We start from the raw sequence: 19,829 nt of genomic DNA on the forward strand, positions 1-19,829 counted from the left end.
CCCCTCTCATACACATGTGGCATGCCTATACGGGAGGCAGGGTCGACTGTGGAATGTCTGCTTATTCACTGTGAAATTGCTGAGTCATTCTTACATCTGAACCAGCCTACAAATTAGGCAAAGATGTCTTATGAATCAGCATGAATTCAAACCAACTGAGATAGTTCATGTGAAACACTGGCTATACTAATTTTGCTAGCGCACCAGATAAGTCAAATGCATTATTTTGTTTGATTACGCGTACTTTTACATTAAACTTACCTACTTGAATACAAAATAGAAAGACTGAAATCACCTACAACCTGTGTTTAAAGATTTTAAAAAAGGTTTTGATTAAAACATTAGTTTAATCAAGTAATTTAATAAAATCACACACGTCCAGTACCTACAAAGGGAGGCAAGCGCTGTGTTGTGTTCCCATCCTCCCATCTTGATAATACAAATATAAATAATTGTAGAATATGTCACGTGTTTTCATGACGTGGGGCGCATGATCCCCCCAGAACAGGCAGAAGACTAAAGTGCCCCCAGGGCCAGAATGACTCTGACACTCCGACTTCAGCAGAATTCTGAGTCAGTTTCTCTGGACTTGTTTCACACAAAGGCTAGCATTCCTAACTCACAACAGTGACCTCTACTGTTTGTTGTTTGAAAACATTTCTAGAAAATAATATTATGTGAAAGCAGCTGGTGAAAGAGGGAACAAGTTGGCAACCGATCAAATGTTCTGACTTTTATTCTGAAAAATGTAAAGAAATGTGAACGTTGTTGAAAATCAATGATGTGCTCGCTAGTCAAGCCAAAATACTTCAAACTACTACCTAGTTAGTGTAGAGGAGTGGGGATTATTCACCGAATCCATTGCATTGCAATATTTTGGCTTGACGAGTGAGTGCATCATTGCATTTATTTAAATCTTTCACAATAAAAGTCAGAACATTTTGATTGGTTGCCGATTGGTTGCCGACTTGTTGCCGCTTTCACCAGCTGCTGTCACATATTCGTCCGCTTTCACCAGCTGCTGTCACACAAGTCACTCACAGAAATCAAAACGTTGGATGTGACATTATTATGTACCGGTAGGCTCCCATTCATTTATTCAATCATTGATGTCCAATAACCAGAGAATTCTCTTCGTGGACAGGTGTTCAGATACTTACCTTTCAACTTGATGCTCTTGTCTATTCCAAGCCGCTCCAGTACTTTAGTCCAGGGTCCTCTGGTGACCAGACGTCCTTTAGACGTCATGATGACAATGGAGCTGCATGCAGAGAGAGAGAGAGTTAATAGAGCTCACCTCAGTCACTTTCCATACTCTAATGAACCTAGTGCATCAGCTGGTCACCTTGCCTGCCAAGCTTCTAGGCTCTAATAAGGCTGGTGAAAGGGCCTCCTATGGGAAATACATACTGAAATGTACACTGTGTGTGTGTGTACGTGCATGTGTGTGTGTGTGTGTGTGTGTGTGTGTGTGTGTGTGTGTACGTGCATGTGTGTGCGTGTGTGTGTGTACGTGTGTGTGTGTGTGAGTACATGTGTGTGTGTCCTTCCTCACCCCTCTTTAAGCCCAGCCACGTAGCTGTCTATCTGGGCGGGGATGCCCAGTAGGATGGCATTCCTGAAGCCTTTGCTGTCCACCACTTTCCCATCATCCCCGTCAATCACGGTCAGCTGAACGCCGTCGTCGGGTTGGTACATCTTCTTCCCGTTCACCTGCCAATCAGAAACAACCGGCCAATCAGAGCATAGTTCAGTCAGCTTCCTCTGCTGTGACAGAGCATAGTTAGAATTATTGGTTAGAGTTTCCACATTGTCCACACTAGCATCACTGTACTACGGTACTGAAATGAGTTGTGAGGTGGAATCATATTCAACTTTCAATCTCATTACATTTCATTTGATAAAGGTTATACAGTTCAGAACCATTGGAGTCTGAGGGCAGCTAAAACAGACAGTATCAGGGCTGGGAGAGACACTGAGAGAAAGGTGAGGATATATCTAGTACAGTCAGGGTGCGAAATAAGGGGGAGCTCGGGGAGCTATAGCTCCCCTAGTGGTGACATGAGCTCCCCTGGAAACATGGTTTGTGAAATTTTGGGGGAGCTCTAAAATATTCCAAATTGCGATGGATTTATTCCAAGTTGTGACGGATTTTACCTGGTGTAATATGATTTGTAGAGGCATACAATCTATTTTGATGTTGGTATTAGGTATATAAATGATATATAATAGCCTATTCATAGCTTTCAGTCACGTGGTTTCTTCCCTAGCAACCACCAAACTGACGGGCAAAAAGTATCATAGCAACATCGCTCAACATGGCTGCCTACTATTTAGACCACCTCACTCATGAAGAACTATCAAGATACACGACGGTGATAGGAGTGGAGGATTGACACCATTCAAATAGTGTTGGATTCCCTGTCTTCTACTCTATCCGGACACGTTGGAATTATTTTCCTAACCCCCGGAGAATCAAAGTTATTGACCTGCAAAGGGTGCCTCCTTGACCGGCTTTTCCCGTGAATAACACCGGTTATGGAGGTGGTACAAACATAAGACTATTATTGCTAAATTCACCATCAGTATACGGTCAGTTTGAGCCCTTAACCACCGCGCTGACACCCCGAGAAGATATACTTTTAATATGAAACTCGATCAACCGGTCGTTCACCGGCTGCTGGACGAAACTCCCAACTCCCGCTGTCAGCGAGGCGAGGGAATATTTATATCCGGGAATTCGCTGTGTGAATTGCTGTGTGAATTGCTGTGTCCACGGTGATAGGAGTGGAGGATCGACTCCATTCAAATAGTGTTGGATTCCCTGTCTTCTACTCTATCCGGACACGTTGGAATTATTTTCCTAACCCACGGGAAATCAAAGTTATTAACCCGCAAAAAGTGGGTTTTGCCCGCAAAAAGTGCCTTTGCCCGTCAGGTGGGCGTTTCCACTATGCTGTGACGTCACATGAAAGCTATGAATATTGCCTACATATAGGCCTTTATTGGCTACAACTATGCGAAGGTAACAGAGCGGGGTGCACTGACGCTGAACCCCTCATAGTGATAAGTAGGTGGACATGGTGCGTGCTGCTGAAATAGCCGACATGCGGTGTGTGGTTTAAAAAAACTAACGCCAGCTCAGTAAATAATTCAAACTTAATGTTTACTTATAGGCTATGTGAATTTGACTGCACCACACATGTGAACAGTAACAAAGCAAATGCAGTTTAATTTTATGAAAAACATTGACAACTAAATCGGCGCAAAAAAAAAAAGAAAGCTGAATCCGCTTAGCCTATATGCTCCTGAAACGACAGAGCAAACACGCTACATTACCAGGGATAATAATTACAATGAGCCATTCATTAAAAATAGAAAAAATAATATTAGGCTATTAAATCTCACTTAATGAGAAAACTGGCATCTCCCATCGGTCACTATTTGTTGGCTATCTGGTGATATGGACGTCTTTGAGTGTCTAGAAAAGCGCTATAAGTCTAATGTATTATTATTATTTATTATTATTATGGACGTCACTTTAATCCGGCAGTTCTCAAGGTTTTTATGCACCAATCGATTCCTCTAGTCAGTGCGTCTTTATCACATTCATTGACGAAAAGGACGACTTATAGGTGGAAGGGAACATTCATTGTGAGCACGGAAAATGTGAGTCTCACAACGGCTTTGCATTGATGAAACCAGGTAGGATGAACGTATAGTTCACTGTCCATTCCTAAATGCCCTGTTTCCACCGTCAACTTTCCTCTTTAGACCTTTGGAGAGTGACATGATGTTTCTCTTGCTAGCAGGTTAAATGTTTAGCTAACTTCACCCGGCACGCAAACAACCAATCCAATAATAATGTGACCTTGTAAGTCTGGGAGGAGGGGGGAATAATTATCACAATAAAACTATGTTAAATAATTATTAGAATAAGTTAGGCTGCCCTACATCGTCAGTACACACATTTATTATTCAAAAATATGGAAAAGGGTGAAACTACGTTTCAACGTTGTTGAGAATCACAACACAAACTTGCTAGTCAAGCCAAAATACTGCAACGTAATGGATTGGACTGCTACCTAGTTAACTACAACACTACTTTACATTGTTAGCAGGCTCATAAAACAAGCCGTGTTAGTTGACTAGCGATGTGTCATTGATTTTCGACAACGCGGAAATGTATTCACATTTTTCGAAAGAAAAGTCAAAGCATTAGAACGTAGAACGGAAAATCGCACGCGCGCTTTGCGCACGGAAAGCCAACGGCCCCGATTTGGCCTGAATTTTTTTTTCCGTCAAGAGATTTTTAATTGTTTTTCTTTAATCCCTGGGCTCCCCCGCACACCGTGATTTAATTCGCACACTGAGTACAGTGTAGTGTAGTATAGAATACACAGGCATGATGACACACTCCATGATGACATGAATGGATAAGGATGCAGGTGGACTCCCCCATTGTTTCCTGGATTACCGACTACCTTTCCAACAGGCCATAGTTTGTAAGGCTGCAGGGATGTGTGTCGGACTCGGTGGTGAGCAGCCCTGGCGCCCCCCAGAGGACAGTTCTATCTCAGTTTCTCTTCTCCCTCTATACCTCGGACTTCAGGCACAACACAGACCCTTTCCATCTGCAGAAGTTCTCGGACGACTCCAGGACAGTTTTGTTGAGTGATGTGAGCAGGACCACAACATCGGCATGACAAAGGAGATGGTGGTGGACTTTAGGAGGACTAGGGTCCCCCTGTCTCCTGTTTCCATCCAGGGAGAGGTACTTGGAGGTGGTCCAGAGCTAAGTACCTGGGGGTGCACCCGGACAATAAACTGGACTGGACTGGTAACACAGACGTCCTGTACAAGAGGCGGCCAGAGACGGCTTTGTTTCCTGAGAAGGCTCATGTCTTTTGGCGTGTGCAGGACTCTGCTGAACATGTTCTACCAATCAGTGGTGGCCAGTGCAGTGCTGTATGCGGTGGTATGCTGGGGGGGGGGGGGGGGGGGCAGCGCCGAGGAGGGTGAAACCAAGAGGCTGAACAAGCTTATTAGGAAAGCTGTGTTCTCATTGTCACCCTCGGTGTCATCCTGGACACAGTAGAGGAGGTAGCCTCCCAGGGTGAGCACCAAACTCCTGGCCATTATGGACAATTCCTCCCATCCCCCTACATGACACTGTGGCAGAGCAGAAAAGCTCCTTTAGCAACAGACTACTACAACTATATTGGACTAAGGAGCGCGCTACTGCCTGCATTAATAACACTGTCCAACTCCTCCTCCGACTGGAGGATGTTAAACCTTACCTACTGTATATAAGGTCCCAAATGTATCTATGAAACTATGTATCTACAGTGTCTATCTATCTATCTATCTATCTGTCTATCTATCTATGTATTTACCACTCACCTCTGTGTAAGCAAAGTCCTCCTTGATGTGGAAGAAGCGAGTGTTGTAGGACTCCAGTCTCACCTCCAGGAAGTGCTCGGGCGTGTGCTGTGGGGAGGGAGGGGGGGAGAGGGGGAGGGAGAGGAGAGAGAGAAGGATTGTAAAGGGTGTGGCTTTGATGCCAAGAATTTGAAATCTCCTTACTGTTGTGCTTTGAAAAAACTCAAAACCTCTGCGGCAGTTTAGCGGAATCAGTGTCTCAAACCCTATTTGGTTTGACTGTGATTCTCCAGTTCAATGCCGCAGAAATCAGAGGATGGGCTCATTGTGATGACGAATAATTTTGAAACGGCCTCCTCACCAGTTTGGCGTTGGGCAGTTTCCTGGGCATAGGCACGTCCACGATGGGCATCTCTGCATGTTGGGGGTAAGCCTGTGCCATGCAGTTGCTGGGCGGGCTGCCCTTGGGTATAACAGCAGTGATCTTGACTCTCTCACAACCTTTCTCTGAGCAGAAGGCAAACTCCTCCTTGTCATTGTGGGCCTTCACCCGCAGGAACAGCAGGCTTTTTTGTTGTTGTGGGGGAGGAAGGGAGGCGGGGGGAGGGGGGAGGGGGAGAGCAGATGTCGAGACCACGGTAATTAGCACATCTTCTAAATTCGACGCTTCAATTAAAGATTGCAACACCTGGAGTGTCATCGCTGTCATCACAACATCTCTCTGAATTCAAATTCGTTCTATTTTCGAATGTTTTAACAAACATAATAACAAGCAAAACAGCGCCAAGAACCACCCCTCCTCTCCTCTCCTCTCCTCACCCTGTGTCTTCCTCCCAGTAGAAGTAACCTCTGGCCAGGTGGGAGTGGTTAATCTTCTCCCTCTGGGTGGTCCTCATAAATATACCCGTCTTGCGCGTCTGTTTGGTCAGACGGTTGTGGATGTCGGAGATGACTGTGAAGGTGGTGCCTCGCGGGTAACAGAAGCCCACATTGATCCAGTCGTTCCTGGACGAGACAAAGACGACAACAACAAAAACAACATATTTCTTATTTTTAATTCATTTAATCAATCGAGTCCAGTCAGAAAGCAACACTCGCAGGGTAGTAGTCAACAATATGTATAATGCAACAGCATCACACATCTTTTATTGAGCATGATCACCCACCTAGATATTTAGTAAGCCCCAATGCAAGGTCAGAAAGCCTGGGCTATGGCTATAAATATAGAGTGGTATTAGAAGTATTACAAGAATGCCCGAGAGGCTTCAGGTGGGGTTACAGCTGAATACAGTCTCTATTGCTTCACCGGCAGTACTCCGCAACGAACAACAGATGGCGCCATGGTAGTATCGAATGCTTGCGAATTCATGAGGAAGGACACTACTCATAGCGATATTCAGGGCTCCCTAGTCATCTCAGAGGAAGCTCAGGCCGTAGGGAATAGCTAACATGCTTGAAATGACCGGCATTCGTATTCTCTTGAATTCACTGTCAGCATTACGGTAAGTGTGTTTGCTGGTAAGGGTGGGTCACGGACTATGACAAACCACCAGAGAGTCTCCCAATCCTCATTTCTGTGGTGTATTTTCTTATGTAATCAGCTATCAGGGTTGTGGGTATTCAGTATGTTCAGGACATTCAGAGCGAGGAGGGGTTGGTATCAACCACAGCGCAGGGCTGGGCTCTGTGATAGCCATCCTCTCCCAGGGAAAGAGAAGCAATACAGTGACCTCAATATTTCTCATGCCATAAATGCTATCTGCTGTTTGCTAAGAGAATGCAAATAGATCACTGTGTGTGTGTGTGTGTGTCTGTGTGTGTGCGCGCCAGTGGAGAATGGTAGAGGTCGAAATCGGAGGTCGGGCTCATTGTGATGCAAGGAATGGAATGTGTTACCATCCCTCATTCCATTCCGTGCATTCTAATAATAATAATAATAATAATAATAATACATTAGACTTATATAGGCTTTTCTAGACACTCAAAGATGCTTTACAAACTGAAAAGTTTGAGTAGTAATAATACAAAGAAACACAAACAAATAAATAAATAAAAGAAAGTATAGGGGTCTAATTAAGTTTTAGATTACTAAATCTAAATCTAAGTGTCTTTGTAGGACAATCTACTTTGTATACTACAAGTATATCTAGATTTCGGGCGGAGAAGCGGCGAACAGGCGAATCGACCGCCGTTTTTGTGAAAAGTGAAAAGTCTCACGAGTATGATCAATGTAATGTTAGCTAGCTACCTCTAAACATGGATTTGACTGGGCCTAAATTCATTAATTTGAGGTGGTAAACACAGTCTGTTGAGCCAATGAGCCCGTCATTGGGCTCATGAGCCCGTCCTCCGATTTCTACCTCCGCCAGCCTCCCCTACTGACCTCTTGAAGTTGATGAGCCAGACGGTGACCTCGGCGGGGGCGGCCTGATCCCAGTGGACAGTGTAACCCTTGGACAGGGTGACGACAGGCTGGAACTGCTGGTAGTGTTTCCTCTTTCCTAGAGCGCCCTCTAGTGTCAGGGGTCGCTCCGGGTACTCATCCTTCACCATCATCATGTTCAGATTGGCTGGGTTACGAATCTGGATGTAGATCTGAGGATAAAACACACACACACACACACGCCCGCACACACGCACACGCACACACGCGCACACACACACACACACACACACACACACAAACAAACTTACACACACGTCACTACTTGTCTTTACCATGCTAGAAATGACTGATGATCTGATGTGCTTTTTAATTAACCAGTTACTCTATACCTGCTGGTAGAGCTTATGGCCTGTGGGTTTATTAATGATATATGTATTGTTGACTTGTTTAATGTGTTGACTGTTGTTGTTGTTGAGTGAAGAGCTAAAAAGATCCCAAAGAATGTCAATTACGTCTGTATGCGATGTACGTGACAAATCAACTTTGATTCGGTTTGATTCGGTTTGATGTGTACAGTGTACAGGCCAAACTACGCACCCTCATCTTCACCTCAACCTAACCTGAGATTACCTGAGATAACCTGAAATGCAATGTTGTTGTTCAACTGTAGTCTGTTCTGGCATGCTCATCTAGTGAAGACACCAGGGGTCCGTTTCACTAACGGTGGCTTAATATAGCGGCGCTATAATTAAATGCGGCGCTCAGGGACCTCGAGATTGGTATTCAAGCCTCAGGTGATTCCTCGAATGAGGATCAGCCTTGTGTCATCAGTGTTCACAGAAGACAGGCTTACAAATCTTCGATATGGGCGCGTGCACGCAGACATAAAAAGCCCTGAAGTGTCGATCTGTCGAAATGAAGATACTCCACTCTGCAGGGGTACTACATTTGCGCAGCATTCCGAATTATTGATTTTTATGAAGACGGAAAAATAAGATGTAAAATAGTGCAATACTGCCGCAATTAACAAGGCGAGGGAAATGGTTTGGCAAGAAATTGCTGACCGATTAAATGCGTAGGTCATACTAGCCCCAGTTATTGTTATATGTTCATATTTTAATAAATGAATATTGCTACTGTGGTGATATCCGCAGCAGGCTACAAAACATCATATCGCCACAATGGCGTAGTGGTATTGACTGCTGCCATAGGATTTATTCGACATTTTATATCAGTGGTTCGAATCCCTCTTCAGGCGCACTTTTTACTGCATTTCGTTGTCTGAATCTAATCTAAAATCTCATCTAAAAAAGTATTGTAGGCTATAAAATTATGGTGCAGGCTAATTTACAAGAACTGACACGATTACAATGGTGTTTGAAACCTTTGCATGAAATCTTCGGTTAAATGTAAAAAAAAAAAAAATGAATGACTTAGTCAAGTCTCGAACTCTCAACCTTTGGAACTCGAGTCCACAGCCTTAACCACTACGCTAGCTAGACCGCTGTCATGACGGCAATGCAAGTTGAGACAATTACTTCTTTTTTTTTTTACACTCTTTTCTTTATCTATCTATCACACTTTCAAAATATCAAGTTATCTATCACACAATCAAACTATCTATCGATCGATCACACTTTCAAAATATCAAATTATCTATCTATCACACAGTCAAACTATCTAATCTATCTATCTCATGTGAAGTGGGAACTAATATTTCCTAAAAGACACATGAGGAACTTTCGTTCAGGTTTTAGTTTCCGCCTGTGAGCCTTTTTTGACGCACGGATGACTATAGCCTGTGTTTTAGCCTGGTCGGGACCAGGCTAATTATATCTGACTCAGAAGGAGCTCAACCAAGCAGCGAATTATTTGAGCCACATTGATGGCACCGAACGCAAGCTAACATTTTCGAGGCTTAAAACTTTATCGAGGCTTAGACCTTTATCGAGCTTCATGGAATAGGGCCCAGGGGAGGCTGGTGGAGGTAGACATCGGAAGATGGGCTCATTGTAAACGCCTGGATGAAACAAAATGTCCTCCGATTTCTACCTCTTCTAGCCTCCCCTGGGGTACAGAGTACTTGGACGTGTAGGGGAGTGTGGGGAGGTGTGAGAGGAGTGTGAGACTTGCTGTACTGCTAGCAATCATATTATGACAGCGGTAAACACCTACGCGGAATTAACGCAGCTACCTGTAGAATGACCTCGAGGATAATGATAGAATGACGCATGGAAACATCCACCGGTGGCTAATTAAGAGCTACAGCAGATAGCTACAGCAGATACAGCAGGCTAATTAAGAGCTACAGCAGATGACCGGTGGCTAATTAAGAGCTACAGCAGATAGGTGGGTAAAAGTAAGAGGGATCATCTTCAACCGGAGTGTGACTGTATAGGTCAAAGTAGACCTGGCGAGATATCCGTGGCTATTTATAAAGGCATACGGGCATAAACAACAAGGGAACAAAAAGTTAATTACTGCACAAAGTCGGCAGATGACTGATTACCTGCTTTCAGGAGATGCATCTATTTACTCGCTTTTATCTCTCTTTTTATGTGGGAAAAGTTTTAGAAATCAGGCGTCGTCCCTACAGAGAGAAACCCAGACACGCTCGGCACCACCTGGTCAAGCGGTTCCAGCTCGTTATGTTCAACCTGTGCGTGTGTGTGTGTCTGTCTCTCTGTCTGGTGTGCACGTCTGTGTGTGTGTGTGTGTGGTGTGCTGTGCTGTGCTGTGCTGTGCTGTGCTGTGCTGTGGTGTGGTGTGGTGTGGGTGTGTGTGTGTGTGTGTGTGTGTGTGTGTGTGTGTGGGTGTGTGTGTCCTGATCCCCATTAGGATGTGTAGATAGACGCCACCTCAAAGAGCAGCTGGCGGGTAGCAGATGATGATGGCTAATGGTGTCAGACCCAGGCATGGTGCAGACGGACAAAGCGTTTGAGAGGAAGTGTGTGTGTGTGTGTGTGTGTGTGTGTGTTTGTGTGTGTGTGAGAGATATGGCCTCACCCACCTGTGCATAGCGCCCACTACAGATGGCAGCCCTCCAGTCGGGCACGTCGATGCAGTCCGGGTGACGCAGCAGCCAGTTGTCCTCTTTCACCAGGAAGGCCCCCGGGTACTCGCTGACGGAGCCGTCCACGTCATGGAAGATGGTGGTCTTATCCCCGTCCATCTGCATCTTATTAAACCACGGACCGGGCTCGCCGAAAAACACTCTGGATGTTATCTTTGGGGAGAAAGGCAGGGAGGGAGGGAGGGAGGGAAGGAGGGAGGGAGGGAGGGGGAGTGGAGAAGCATCGGGAGAGGGCCACACACACATATAATCCGTCAATACGTGCTTTGTGAGATGAAATCTCACGCGTTCCTGTCGAGAATATTGAATCAACACAGAGGTTGTTGTGGAAATAATATTGTGGCAATTTTACACAGATCTCCAGAGCGCTCATGTTCACGGTCATGTCCTCAAATATTATGTCTGTCTGCATGCACACGCACACACACACACACACTTACAGGGACGTTGTCGAAGGTGATGTCGGTGACGTTGTTGTTGGGGCAGCTCTGCCAGGAGTTGTTGAGTCTGAAGCCGAAGGCGCTGGTGTGTCGGCCGTCCAGGGCGATGTATTTGCGGAACGTACAGTTCTGCACGTTGATGGGCCCGTCATAGATCTGCATGCCTCGGATGGGGAAGTCTCTGCAGGGCAGACAGACACAAACAGTCAGACAGACAGACAGACAGACAGACAGACAGGTAGGTAGGCAGACAGGTAGGTAGGTAGGCAGGTAGTCAGGTATACAGACAGACAGACAGATAGGTAGGTAGGCAGGTAGGTAGGCAGGTACACAGGCAGACAGGCAGACAGACGGACAGACAGACAGACAGACAGGTAGGCAGGTAGGCAGGCAGACAGGTACGCAGGAAGACAGACAGATCGACAGTTACTTTATTTTGTTGGTGTTTTTTGTAATATGAGCTGCTATAATGCCTTAATTTCCCCTCGGGGTTGAATAAAGTATCTATCTATCTATCTATCTACATTGCAGAATACTTCTCAAACAGCTGCAAGATGAATCTGTTTCGTCACAGTGTGTACAAGTTCAACTCTGATCAGCAAAATCAAAGGATGTCATCAGACGAAGAAATGTACTATTGCGACACCCGTGATTGATAAATACCAGACAACAAAAGAATGTCACATATGCTTTATTGAGACATCCTCCATAGTTTCTGTATCTCACCCTGTATCTCGCCCCGTGGGCGCCAGACAAGACAGAGCTTGGCTGACAGCCTGCCACCCCTCTGCCCTCCGGTTGCATACACAACAGCCCTGATGACACCCCTGATACAACGAGTGTTTCTGTCCCAGAGCCTGCGGGCTCCCAGACTGAGAGAGGGAGCAGAGCGGAGACGGAGCCCCAGAGACACTCACTTTCCCCTGGGCAGAGTCCTGCCGTTGAGGTCGGGTCCCCCGGGCCCCCAGATGTGGTTGTCAGGGACGGGCATGCCGCGGTTCTCACTCTCCCCCACAAAAAGAGAGTTCTTCACCTCCTGACGAGAGCCGTCGTCATCAGGGAACGTCCCTCCACTGCATAGAGAGGGAGAGAGAGAGAGAGAGAGAGAGAGAGAGAGAGAGAGAGAGAGAGAGAGAAAGAAAGAGAGAGAGATGAAGGAGGGAGGGAGAGCTAGTCTTGTGTGAGCCAGTATCTCAACAAGCCAGTATGTGTGTGTGTGTGTGTGTATGTGTGTGCGTGCGTGCGTGCGTGCTAGGATGGGCGGGTGTGTGGGTGTCCTGCTTTCTGAAACCAGCGGAAACATTCCACATCCCCACAGCTACCACTTTCACAGTCCTAAATGACATTCACACTCTTTCAAAGTGCTGGTTTCCCACCGCATCCTAAGCAGCCTCCATATAAGGCATTTTCCAATTACTCAGACTGGAGAAAAGGGTCTTCTGCTGCCAACCATAAATAAAAACACAACTATTTCTCACACAGAGACATATGAACTGTGAATGATTAATATTGGATCTTACCTTGCCAGAGTTAGGCCAATGCCATTATCAGCAAATCTTAACGGAGGGAGGGGGAGAGAGAGAGCGAGAAAGAGAGAGAGACAGAAAGAGAGAGATGGACATAGCAAGAGAGAGAGAAAAAGAGAGAGAGAGAGAGTTATTGTTAGAGCCAATCACACTGTGGACACATACTAGATCATTATCAGGTTTTAGCATAGCAACAGTCGTGAGGCGCTGCAGGGCCAGACCTTGGTTTCATTTCAACCAATTACTTCCACCACAAAGCCTCAAATAAATGGTCCAAATTTAGTATAAAAAGTATCCCAGGTAATAAGTAGTCTAATATCCAACAGAGATAATAATTTCTCTGTTCATCCATATTAGAACATATATAATAATGTGTGATTCGCAGTACCCTGATAATAATCAGAATCGAAATGATGCTCTGGTTGGAGGTGAGGGTAGAGGAGGAGTAGGGAGGTAATTGGAGCTGCTGTGTTCAGGGCTGTGGTCTAGTGTAAGTGTGTGTGTGTGTGTGTGTGTGTCTGTGTGTGTGTGTGTGTGTGCGTGTGTGCCTGCGTGCCTCCGTGCATGTGTGCGTGTGTGTGTGTGTGTGTAAGTGTGTGTGTAAGTAAGTGTAAGTGTGTGTGTGTAAGTAGGTCTGTGTGTGTGTGTGTGCGTGTGTGTGTGCCTGTGTGACTCTGTGCGTGTGTGTGTGTGTGCATGTGTGTGTGTAAGTGTGTAAGTGTGTATGTAAGTGTAAGTGTGTGTGTGTAAGTAGGTGTGTGTGTGTGTGTGTAAGGGTGTAAGTAAGTGTAAGTGTGTAAGTGTGTGTGTGTAAGTAGATGTGTGTGTGTGTGTGCATGTATGGTCTCTGAACCAATCCGCCCAACAGCAGAAGACCTCCCCGTGATCCTGAGGCATTCACTTCCTCAAACACAAACACAGCAGCACATCAGTGTGAGCTCTACTCACTGGCAGTCGTCCAACCAGACGTCTCCTCCTCTTAGCCACGCCCCGTGGTCTTGGTTCTTATACGCAATAAAGTGCTCGATCAGCGCAGGGACCCTGGGCTTGAAGGGGTCTGCATCCTGGTGAGGACCATACCTACAGAGAGAGAGAGAGAGAGAGAGAGAGAGAGAGACACACACGCACACACACACACACACACAAAATCAGCTTCACTGGCCTGTAGCCGTGAGGGGTCACGGTGACCCCTGTGAGTAAAAAAAATATTATATCTTTGCAGGACCCTCCTTTCATGACTTTTCCTAGATATGTGCGTTCTACCACCCAGTATCCTTACATTTTCAAAATCACTTCAGGATTAGATAGTATAAACAGTTATACACAGTTTTCTGTGTAGGAGGCAGGCTAAAAAAAGAAGCGCCCTCTAGTGATCTCTGTGTGTAAATAGTAGATTTACATTCTAAAAAGGCGGCTCTACTAGTAGGTAAAATAGGCACGTCTGTTGTAGTGTTAAGGGACTGACCTTGCTCCTACTAGTGAAAGAAATGGTCTCTTGTCCTTGTCGTTGGCCTGTGTGGTCTTCACACCGTTGTCAAGAATCATCCCAGCCTGAGACAGACACATACACACACAATACATGTTACAAACAGACACACACACACACAGACACCAAAGAACCAAGCTATGATGAGACACAAGAGAAACGCTGCCCCCTCTCTCATCATCCCAGTATCTAAACCTGTAAATGAACCCCTGCTCATCTCCTCGACACACCTGTCATCCTCAAGGAGGATGTGATTGGCTGGAGGGGCCTGTCTGCCCAGGACCTGTCATTACCGAGCCTCTCAGCATGAGTAATAGGAATCAGGCTAAAAGCATTATTAAAGTTATTAAAGGAAATAAACCTCACAGCTCAGTGGGAGTGCGTTGTCAAGTTTCGTACTCCCACTCAGAGCGACAAGTAGAACCAACTCTTGCGGATGAATTTCTTCTAAACTTTCCTACGTCATTATTCGGAGCAGCACATTTTAATAACGTTTCCCGCGTTTCCCGCGTTTCCCACGATTTAATAATCGTTTTCCCCCGAGATATCAGGTTCCCAACATTGATAATCTAATGGAGTCAAAGTGACAAAATGAATAACAACACACACATGTATTAATATAAGACATTCATAACTCATGAGTATTAATAATATATAACACACATGAACATAATACATGAGTGATACCAGCTGTTGTTCAACTTGAGGGTAAATAATAGCTCTGGTTTATTTTGGTATAGGCCTATTAATCATAGTTAGACCCTATCATGTTTCTCCATTAGGGTTTAAGGGATGCTGGAGGCAGATTGTTTGTGTATAATTCAATTCAATGGTGAGTGCTAAGGGAAATCAATAAAGTATTGGGATGATGTTTGGTGCTGTAATTAATTAATGTTTGAGTTAGTGCGCTGGTAATTATTTTTAATTTCTCCGGAGAGTGCAAAATACCTTTCTGTCGATGGGGAAATGACAAAAATGATATCATCCCCAAAGGAGCTCAGCGTTGGCAAATGTTTGTCAAAGTAAATAAAAAAGAATATATTATATCCAGTAAAGTGCTTGCAATCGCCAATCGCTAACTCATAGCCTGCTCGTAAACGAGACAGGACACCTTCTCGAGAGGTGAAAGAAAGTCCAACCGAATGTGCGTCACTCTCTGAATGTTCCAGCACTTATTTGCTGTTTGCCTACTCTGAGAGGCATGATAACCACCAGGCCTGATGTTATATGAGTCTCCTCTAGCGGCACCTCCAATTTTCCCGGAAGAAAACTGAATTATAAGCTTGATATGAGTTATGCTTTTATATTACAACCGGCTGGGAGGACCTGTATCTAAATGATCATGTGAGATGGAGCAGGGTGGTAGAGTATAATGGAGGCAGAGAGCAAGAGAGAGAGAGAGAGAAAGAGAGACGGAGGAGAGAGGGAGGAATAGTATTATAGAGGGAGAGAGAGAGAGACGGAGGAGAGAGGGAGGAATAGTATTATAGAGGGAGAGAGAGAGAGGGATGAAGGAGAGAGGGAGGAATAGTATTATAGAGGGAGAGAGAGAGGGATGAAGAGAGACGGAGGAGAGAGGGAGGAATAGTATTATAGAGGGAGAGAGAGAGGGATGAAGGAGGGAGGGAGGAATAGTATTATAGAGGGAGGGAGAGAGGGAGAGACGGAGGAGAGAAGGAGGAATAGTATTATAGAGGGAGAGAGAGAGGGATGAAGAGAGACGGAGGAGAGAGGGAGGAATAGTATTATAGAGGGAGAGAGAGAGGGATGAAGGAGAGAGGGAGGAATAGTATTATAGAGAGAGAGAGAGAGGGATGAAGGAGGAACGGAGGAGAGAGGCAGGAATAGTATTATAGAGGGAGAGAGAGAGGGATGAATAGTATTATAGAGGGAGAGAGAGAGGGAAATAAAGAACCCAAAACATTCACACCTCCTTTTTTCATCAGCTGATCATAAATCTCTCTCTGAGGTCTAACTGGGGAGTGTGGTTATAGCCGATGGCGCCTCTCTCTCTCTCTCTCTCTCTCTCTCTCTCTCTCTCTCTCTCTCTCTCTCTCTCTCTCTCTCTCTCTCTCTCTCTCTCTCTCTTTCTCTCTCTTTCCTCCATCTCTCCCTTTTTTTCTCATTCATCTGCTTCTCTCTCCCTCCCCAGCACCTCTCCCCCTCTCCCCTCCCTATCTCTCTCCCTCCCCCAGCACCTCTCCCCTTCTCCTCTTCTCCCCTCCCTCTCCAATCTTAACACACACAGATAGAGGCTCACCCTGTAGTTGGAGTGGGCCCTGTTGTTGATGAACTGGCCCATGGGTGTGTGTTCCGTGCGTCCAGGAGAGTACATCCCCTCTGAGGGCCCGGTGGGGACGTGGTGGAAGATGAACCAGAAGCCCGTCTCCTGAAGGCACACACACACACACAACATGGTGGTAGACATGAACACGACGGTACACACACCACCCCGAAACACACAACAGGAACTTCAACACAATGAGGAACACACACACACACACACACTTGCACACGCACTCACACACACACACACACACACACACACATGCGCACATACGCACACACATACATGCACACACACGCACACATGCACACATGCACACACGCACACGCGCACACATGCACACATGCACACATGCACACATGCACACACTCACACACACACACACACACACACACACACTCCCATAGTGTAGCACTTCAGGCCAACATGGCCTGAGCCTAGGGCTCAGTATTGTGTGCTCCTCATGGATATGCAAATCAGAGCGAGTACCAACAGCTCAACCTTCTGAATGTAACACTTCCTAGAATACACTGGATCATTCATTTGCACTCTATCATAGCAGCAGCTCTATTATAGAAATAGCTCTATCATAGCAGCAGCTCTATTATAGAAATAGCTCTGCTCTAGAAGCAGCTCTGTTCTAGAAGTAGCTCTATTATAGAAGTAGTTCTATTGAGTCAGCACCCCCCAATTTTAGAACCGTAGATGTCGTTAGATCCCACAAAAAAGGTGGTGGAATCGCCTCTTTCTTCCGAGACAGTTTTAACTGCAAACAGAAATCCTTCGGGGAATTTTTATCATTTGAATATCTTTCAGTTGTTTTTAAATGTTCCACTCGAATTCTTTTTTATAATTTTATACAGACCACCCCAATACTCTACTAGCTTCTTTAATGAACTTACAGAGCTTCTCTCCATCATTACTACTGAATTTAATGGTCTGATCATTGCTGGTGATTTCAATATTCACGTAGATAACTCAGAGGACAACAAAGCCAAAGAACTCTCTGTTCTGTTAGATGTTTTTGAACTTCAACAACATGTTGTTTAGCTCCCTACTCATAATCGAGGTCACACTCTGGACCTTATCATCACCAAAGGCCTAGATATTTCAAATGTTGTTGTAACTGACATTGCCCTGTCTGACCACTGTTGCATATTCTTTGACGTATCTATCTTTCCTGTTATTCAAACTATGTCTAAAACTATTTCCAAACAATATATCAATAAAAAGACCAGTGCAAAGTTCACACAGGCCTTTTCCCTAGCCCCCGCCCAAACTTCTATTCCAACCTCAGTAAATGACCTTCTACACGATTTCAACTTAAAAATCACAAAAACCATTGATGATATTGCACCCATTAGATCCAAATGCATCTCTGGTAAGCAAAAAGCTCCCTGGAGAACTGCCCCATCCGTAAAGACCCAAAAAAGAGAATGTCGTAAAGCAGAGCGCAGATGGAGAAAAACAAACCTTCAAGTCCACTATGATATCTATAAAGAGAATCTTCAAAACTATAACTTAGAAATAAGAAGCGCCAGGCAATCATTTTTCTCTAAGATCATAAACAATAACATCAATAATGCCCGCATCCTTTTCAGAACTGTTGACAGACTAACAAATCCCCCAACACCCATTGCTCAGGAATTTCACTCAACTAGTAAATGCAATGAGCTTGCATCCTTTTTTAACAATAAAATAGAAACCATTAGACAAGGAATTAGGTCTTCTGTGTCAGGCATGAAAAACACGTCCCCATTAACAACCCCAAATAGGGCGGACATAACAACCATGTCACAATTTAACGCCATTGATTACAAGACCCTAGATAAAATCATGTCACGTCTTAAACCATCCACCTGTGCCCTTGATGTCCTGCCAACAAGCTTTTTAAAAAACATATTTAGCTGCATGGCAGGCGAACTAATACAAATAATTAACACCTCCCTTTCATCAGGAATCTTCCCTGAAGCCCTGAAAACTGCAGTTATTAAGCCTCTACTAAAAAAGAACGGCCTAGACCCATTTGTACTAAACAACTACAGACCCATATCAAACCTTCCCTGTACAGGAAAAATTATTGAAATGGTTGCCCACGAACAACTTAGCAATTATTTGACCCTAAATGATCTCTTTGATGACTTTCAATCAGGCTTTCGCCCCCTACATAGCACTGAAACGGCCCTTATTAAGGTCCTTAATGACATTCGCGTAAACACAGACTCCGGAAAAATCGCAGTTTTGGTACTACTAGATCTTAGTGCTGCCTTTGACACTGTAGAGACCATGACATTCTAATAGATAGACTAAAAACCTGGGTAGGACTTTTGGGCACTGCCCTAAACTGGTTTAGATCCTACCTACAGGACAGAAGCTACTATGTCTCCATTGGTAACTTTGTATCTGACCAAATTAAAATGACATGTGGGGTTCCCCAAGGGTCAATCCTTGGCCCCCTTCTATTCAATCTCTACATGCTTCCATTGGGACACATCATAAAAAAGAACAAAATTGCCTACCACAACTATGCGGATGACACTCAAATCTACATAGCCCTCTCACCGAACGACTATAGTCCCATTGACAATCTCTGTAATTGCATTGAGCAAATAAACGCCTGATGACACAAAACTTCCTCCAACTAAACAAGGACAAAACAGAGATAATTGTATTCCGTGCACCTGACAAAAGATCGAAAGTCAGTGCAAAACTTGATTCTCTCTCTCTTCACACTAAAAAACAGGTCAGAAATCTTGGTGTAATTCTAGACTCCGATCTAAACTTCAACAGCCACATAAACTCGATAACTAAATCAGCCTACTATCACCTGAAAAACATAACAAGAATGAGAGGTTTCATGTCCAAGCAAGACCTTGAAAAACTCATCCATGCATTTGTTTCGAGTAGACTTGATTATTGTAATGGTCTACTAACAGGCCTATCTAAAGGAGCTGTTCGTAAATTGCAGCTCATCCAAAACGCCGCTGCTAGGGTCCTAACAAAAACAAAGAAATTTGAACACATTACACTAATCCTGAGATCCCTGCACTGGCTACCAGTCTCTCAGAGAATTGAATTCAAAATCCTCCTAATTACATACAAATCACAAAATGGTCTTGGACCAAAATACATATCAGATCTCCTCCCACCCTATATTCCCGCAAGGTCCCTAAGGTCAGCTGAGACAAATCAGCTAATAATTCCAAGAGTAAAAACAAAACACGGTGCAGCAGCTTCCAGTCACGCTGC

General features: G+C 44.8%; 1 protein-coding gene across 1 annotated transcript in view; it reads right to left on the bottom strand.

The window, feature by feature from the left end:
• Positions 1-19,829, bottom strand: part of cemip (cell migration inducing hyaluronidase 1) — a gene marked incomplete at both ends in the record, with an annotated part of 58,166 nt that overhangs the window by 641 nt on the left and 37,696 nt on the right. The window contains 13 exons of the mRNA XM_080538922.1: positions 1,161-1,261; positions 1,556-1,713; positions 5,404-5,490; positions 5,744-5,948; positions 6,202-6,387; positions 7,766-7,977; positions 10,779-10,994; positions 11,282-11,462; positions 12,199-12,354; positions 12,802-12,837; positions 13,756-13,887; positions 14,273-14,358; positions 16,554-16,682. Coding sequence (XP_080395048.1) covers positions 1,161-1,261; positions 1,556-1,713; positions 5,404-5,490; positions 5,744-5,948; positions 6,202-6,387; positions 7,766-7,977; positions 10,779-10,994; positions 11,282-11,462; positions 12,199-12,354; positions 12,802-12,837; positions 13,756-13,887; positions 14,273-14,358; positions 16,554-16,682 — 1,885 coding nt within the window. The remainder of the gene's footprint in view (positions 1-1,160; positions 1,262-1,555; positions 1,714-5,403; positions 5,491-5,743; positions 5,949-6,201; positions 6,388-7,765; positions 7,978-10,778; positions 10,995-11,281; positions 11,463-12,198; positions 12,355-12,801; positions 12,838-13,755; positions 13,888-14,272; positions 14,359-16,553; positions 16,683-19,829) is intronic.

Source organism: Nansenia antarctica (assembly GCF_963989245.1).
Source record: "Nansenia antarctica genome assembly, chromosome: 9".
Lineage (NCBI taxonomy): Eukaryota > Metazoa > Chordata > Actinopteri > Argentiniformes > Microstomatidae > Nansenia > Nansenia antarctica.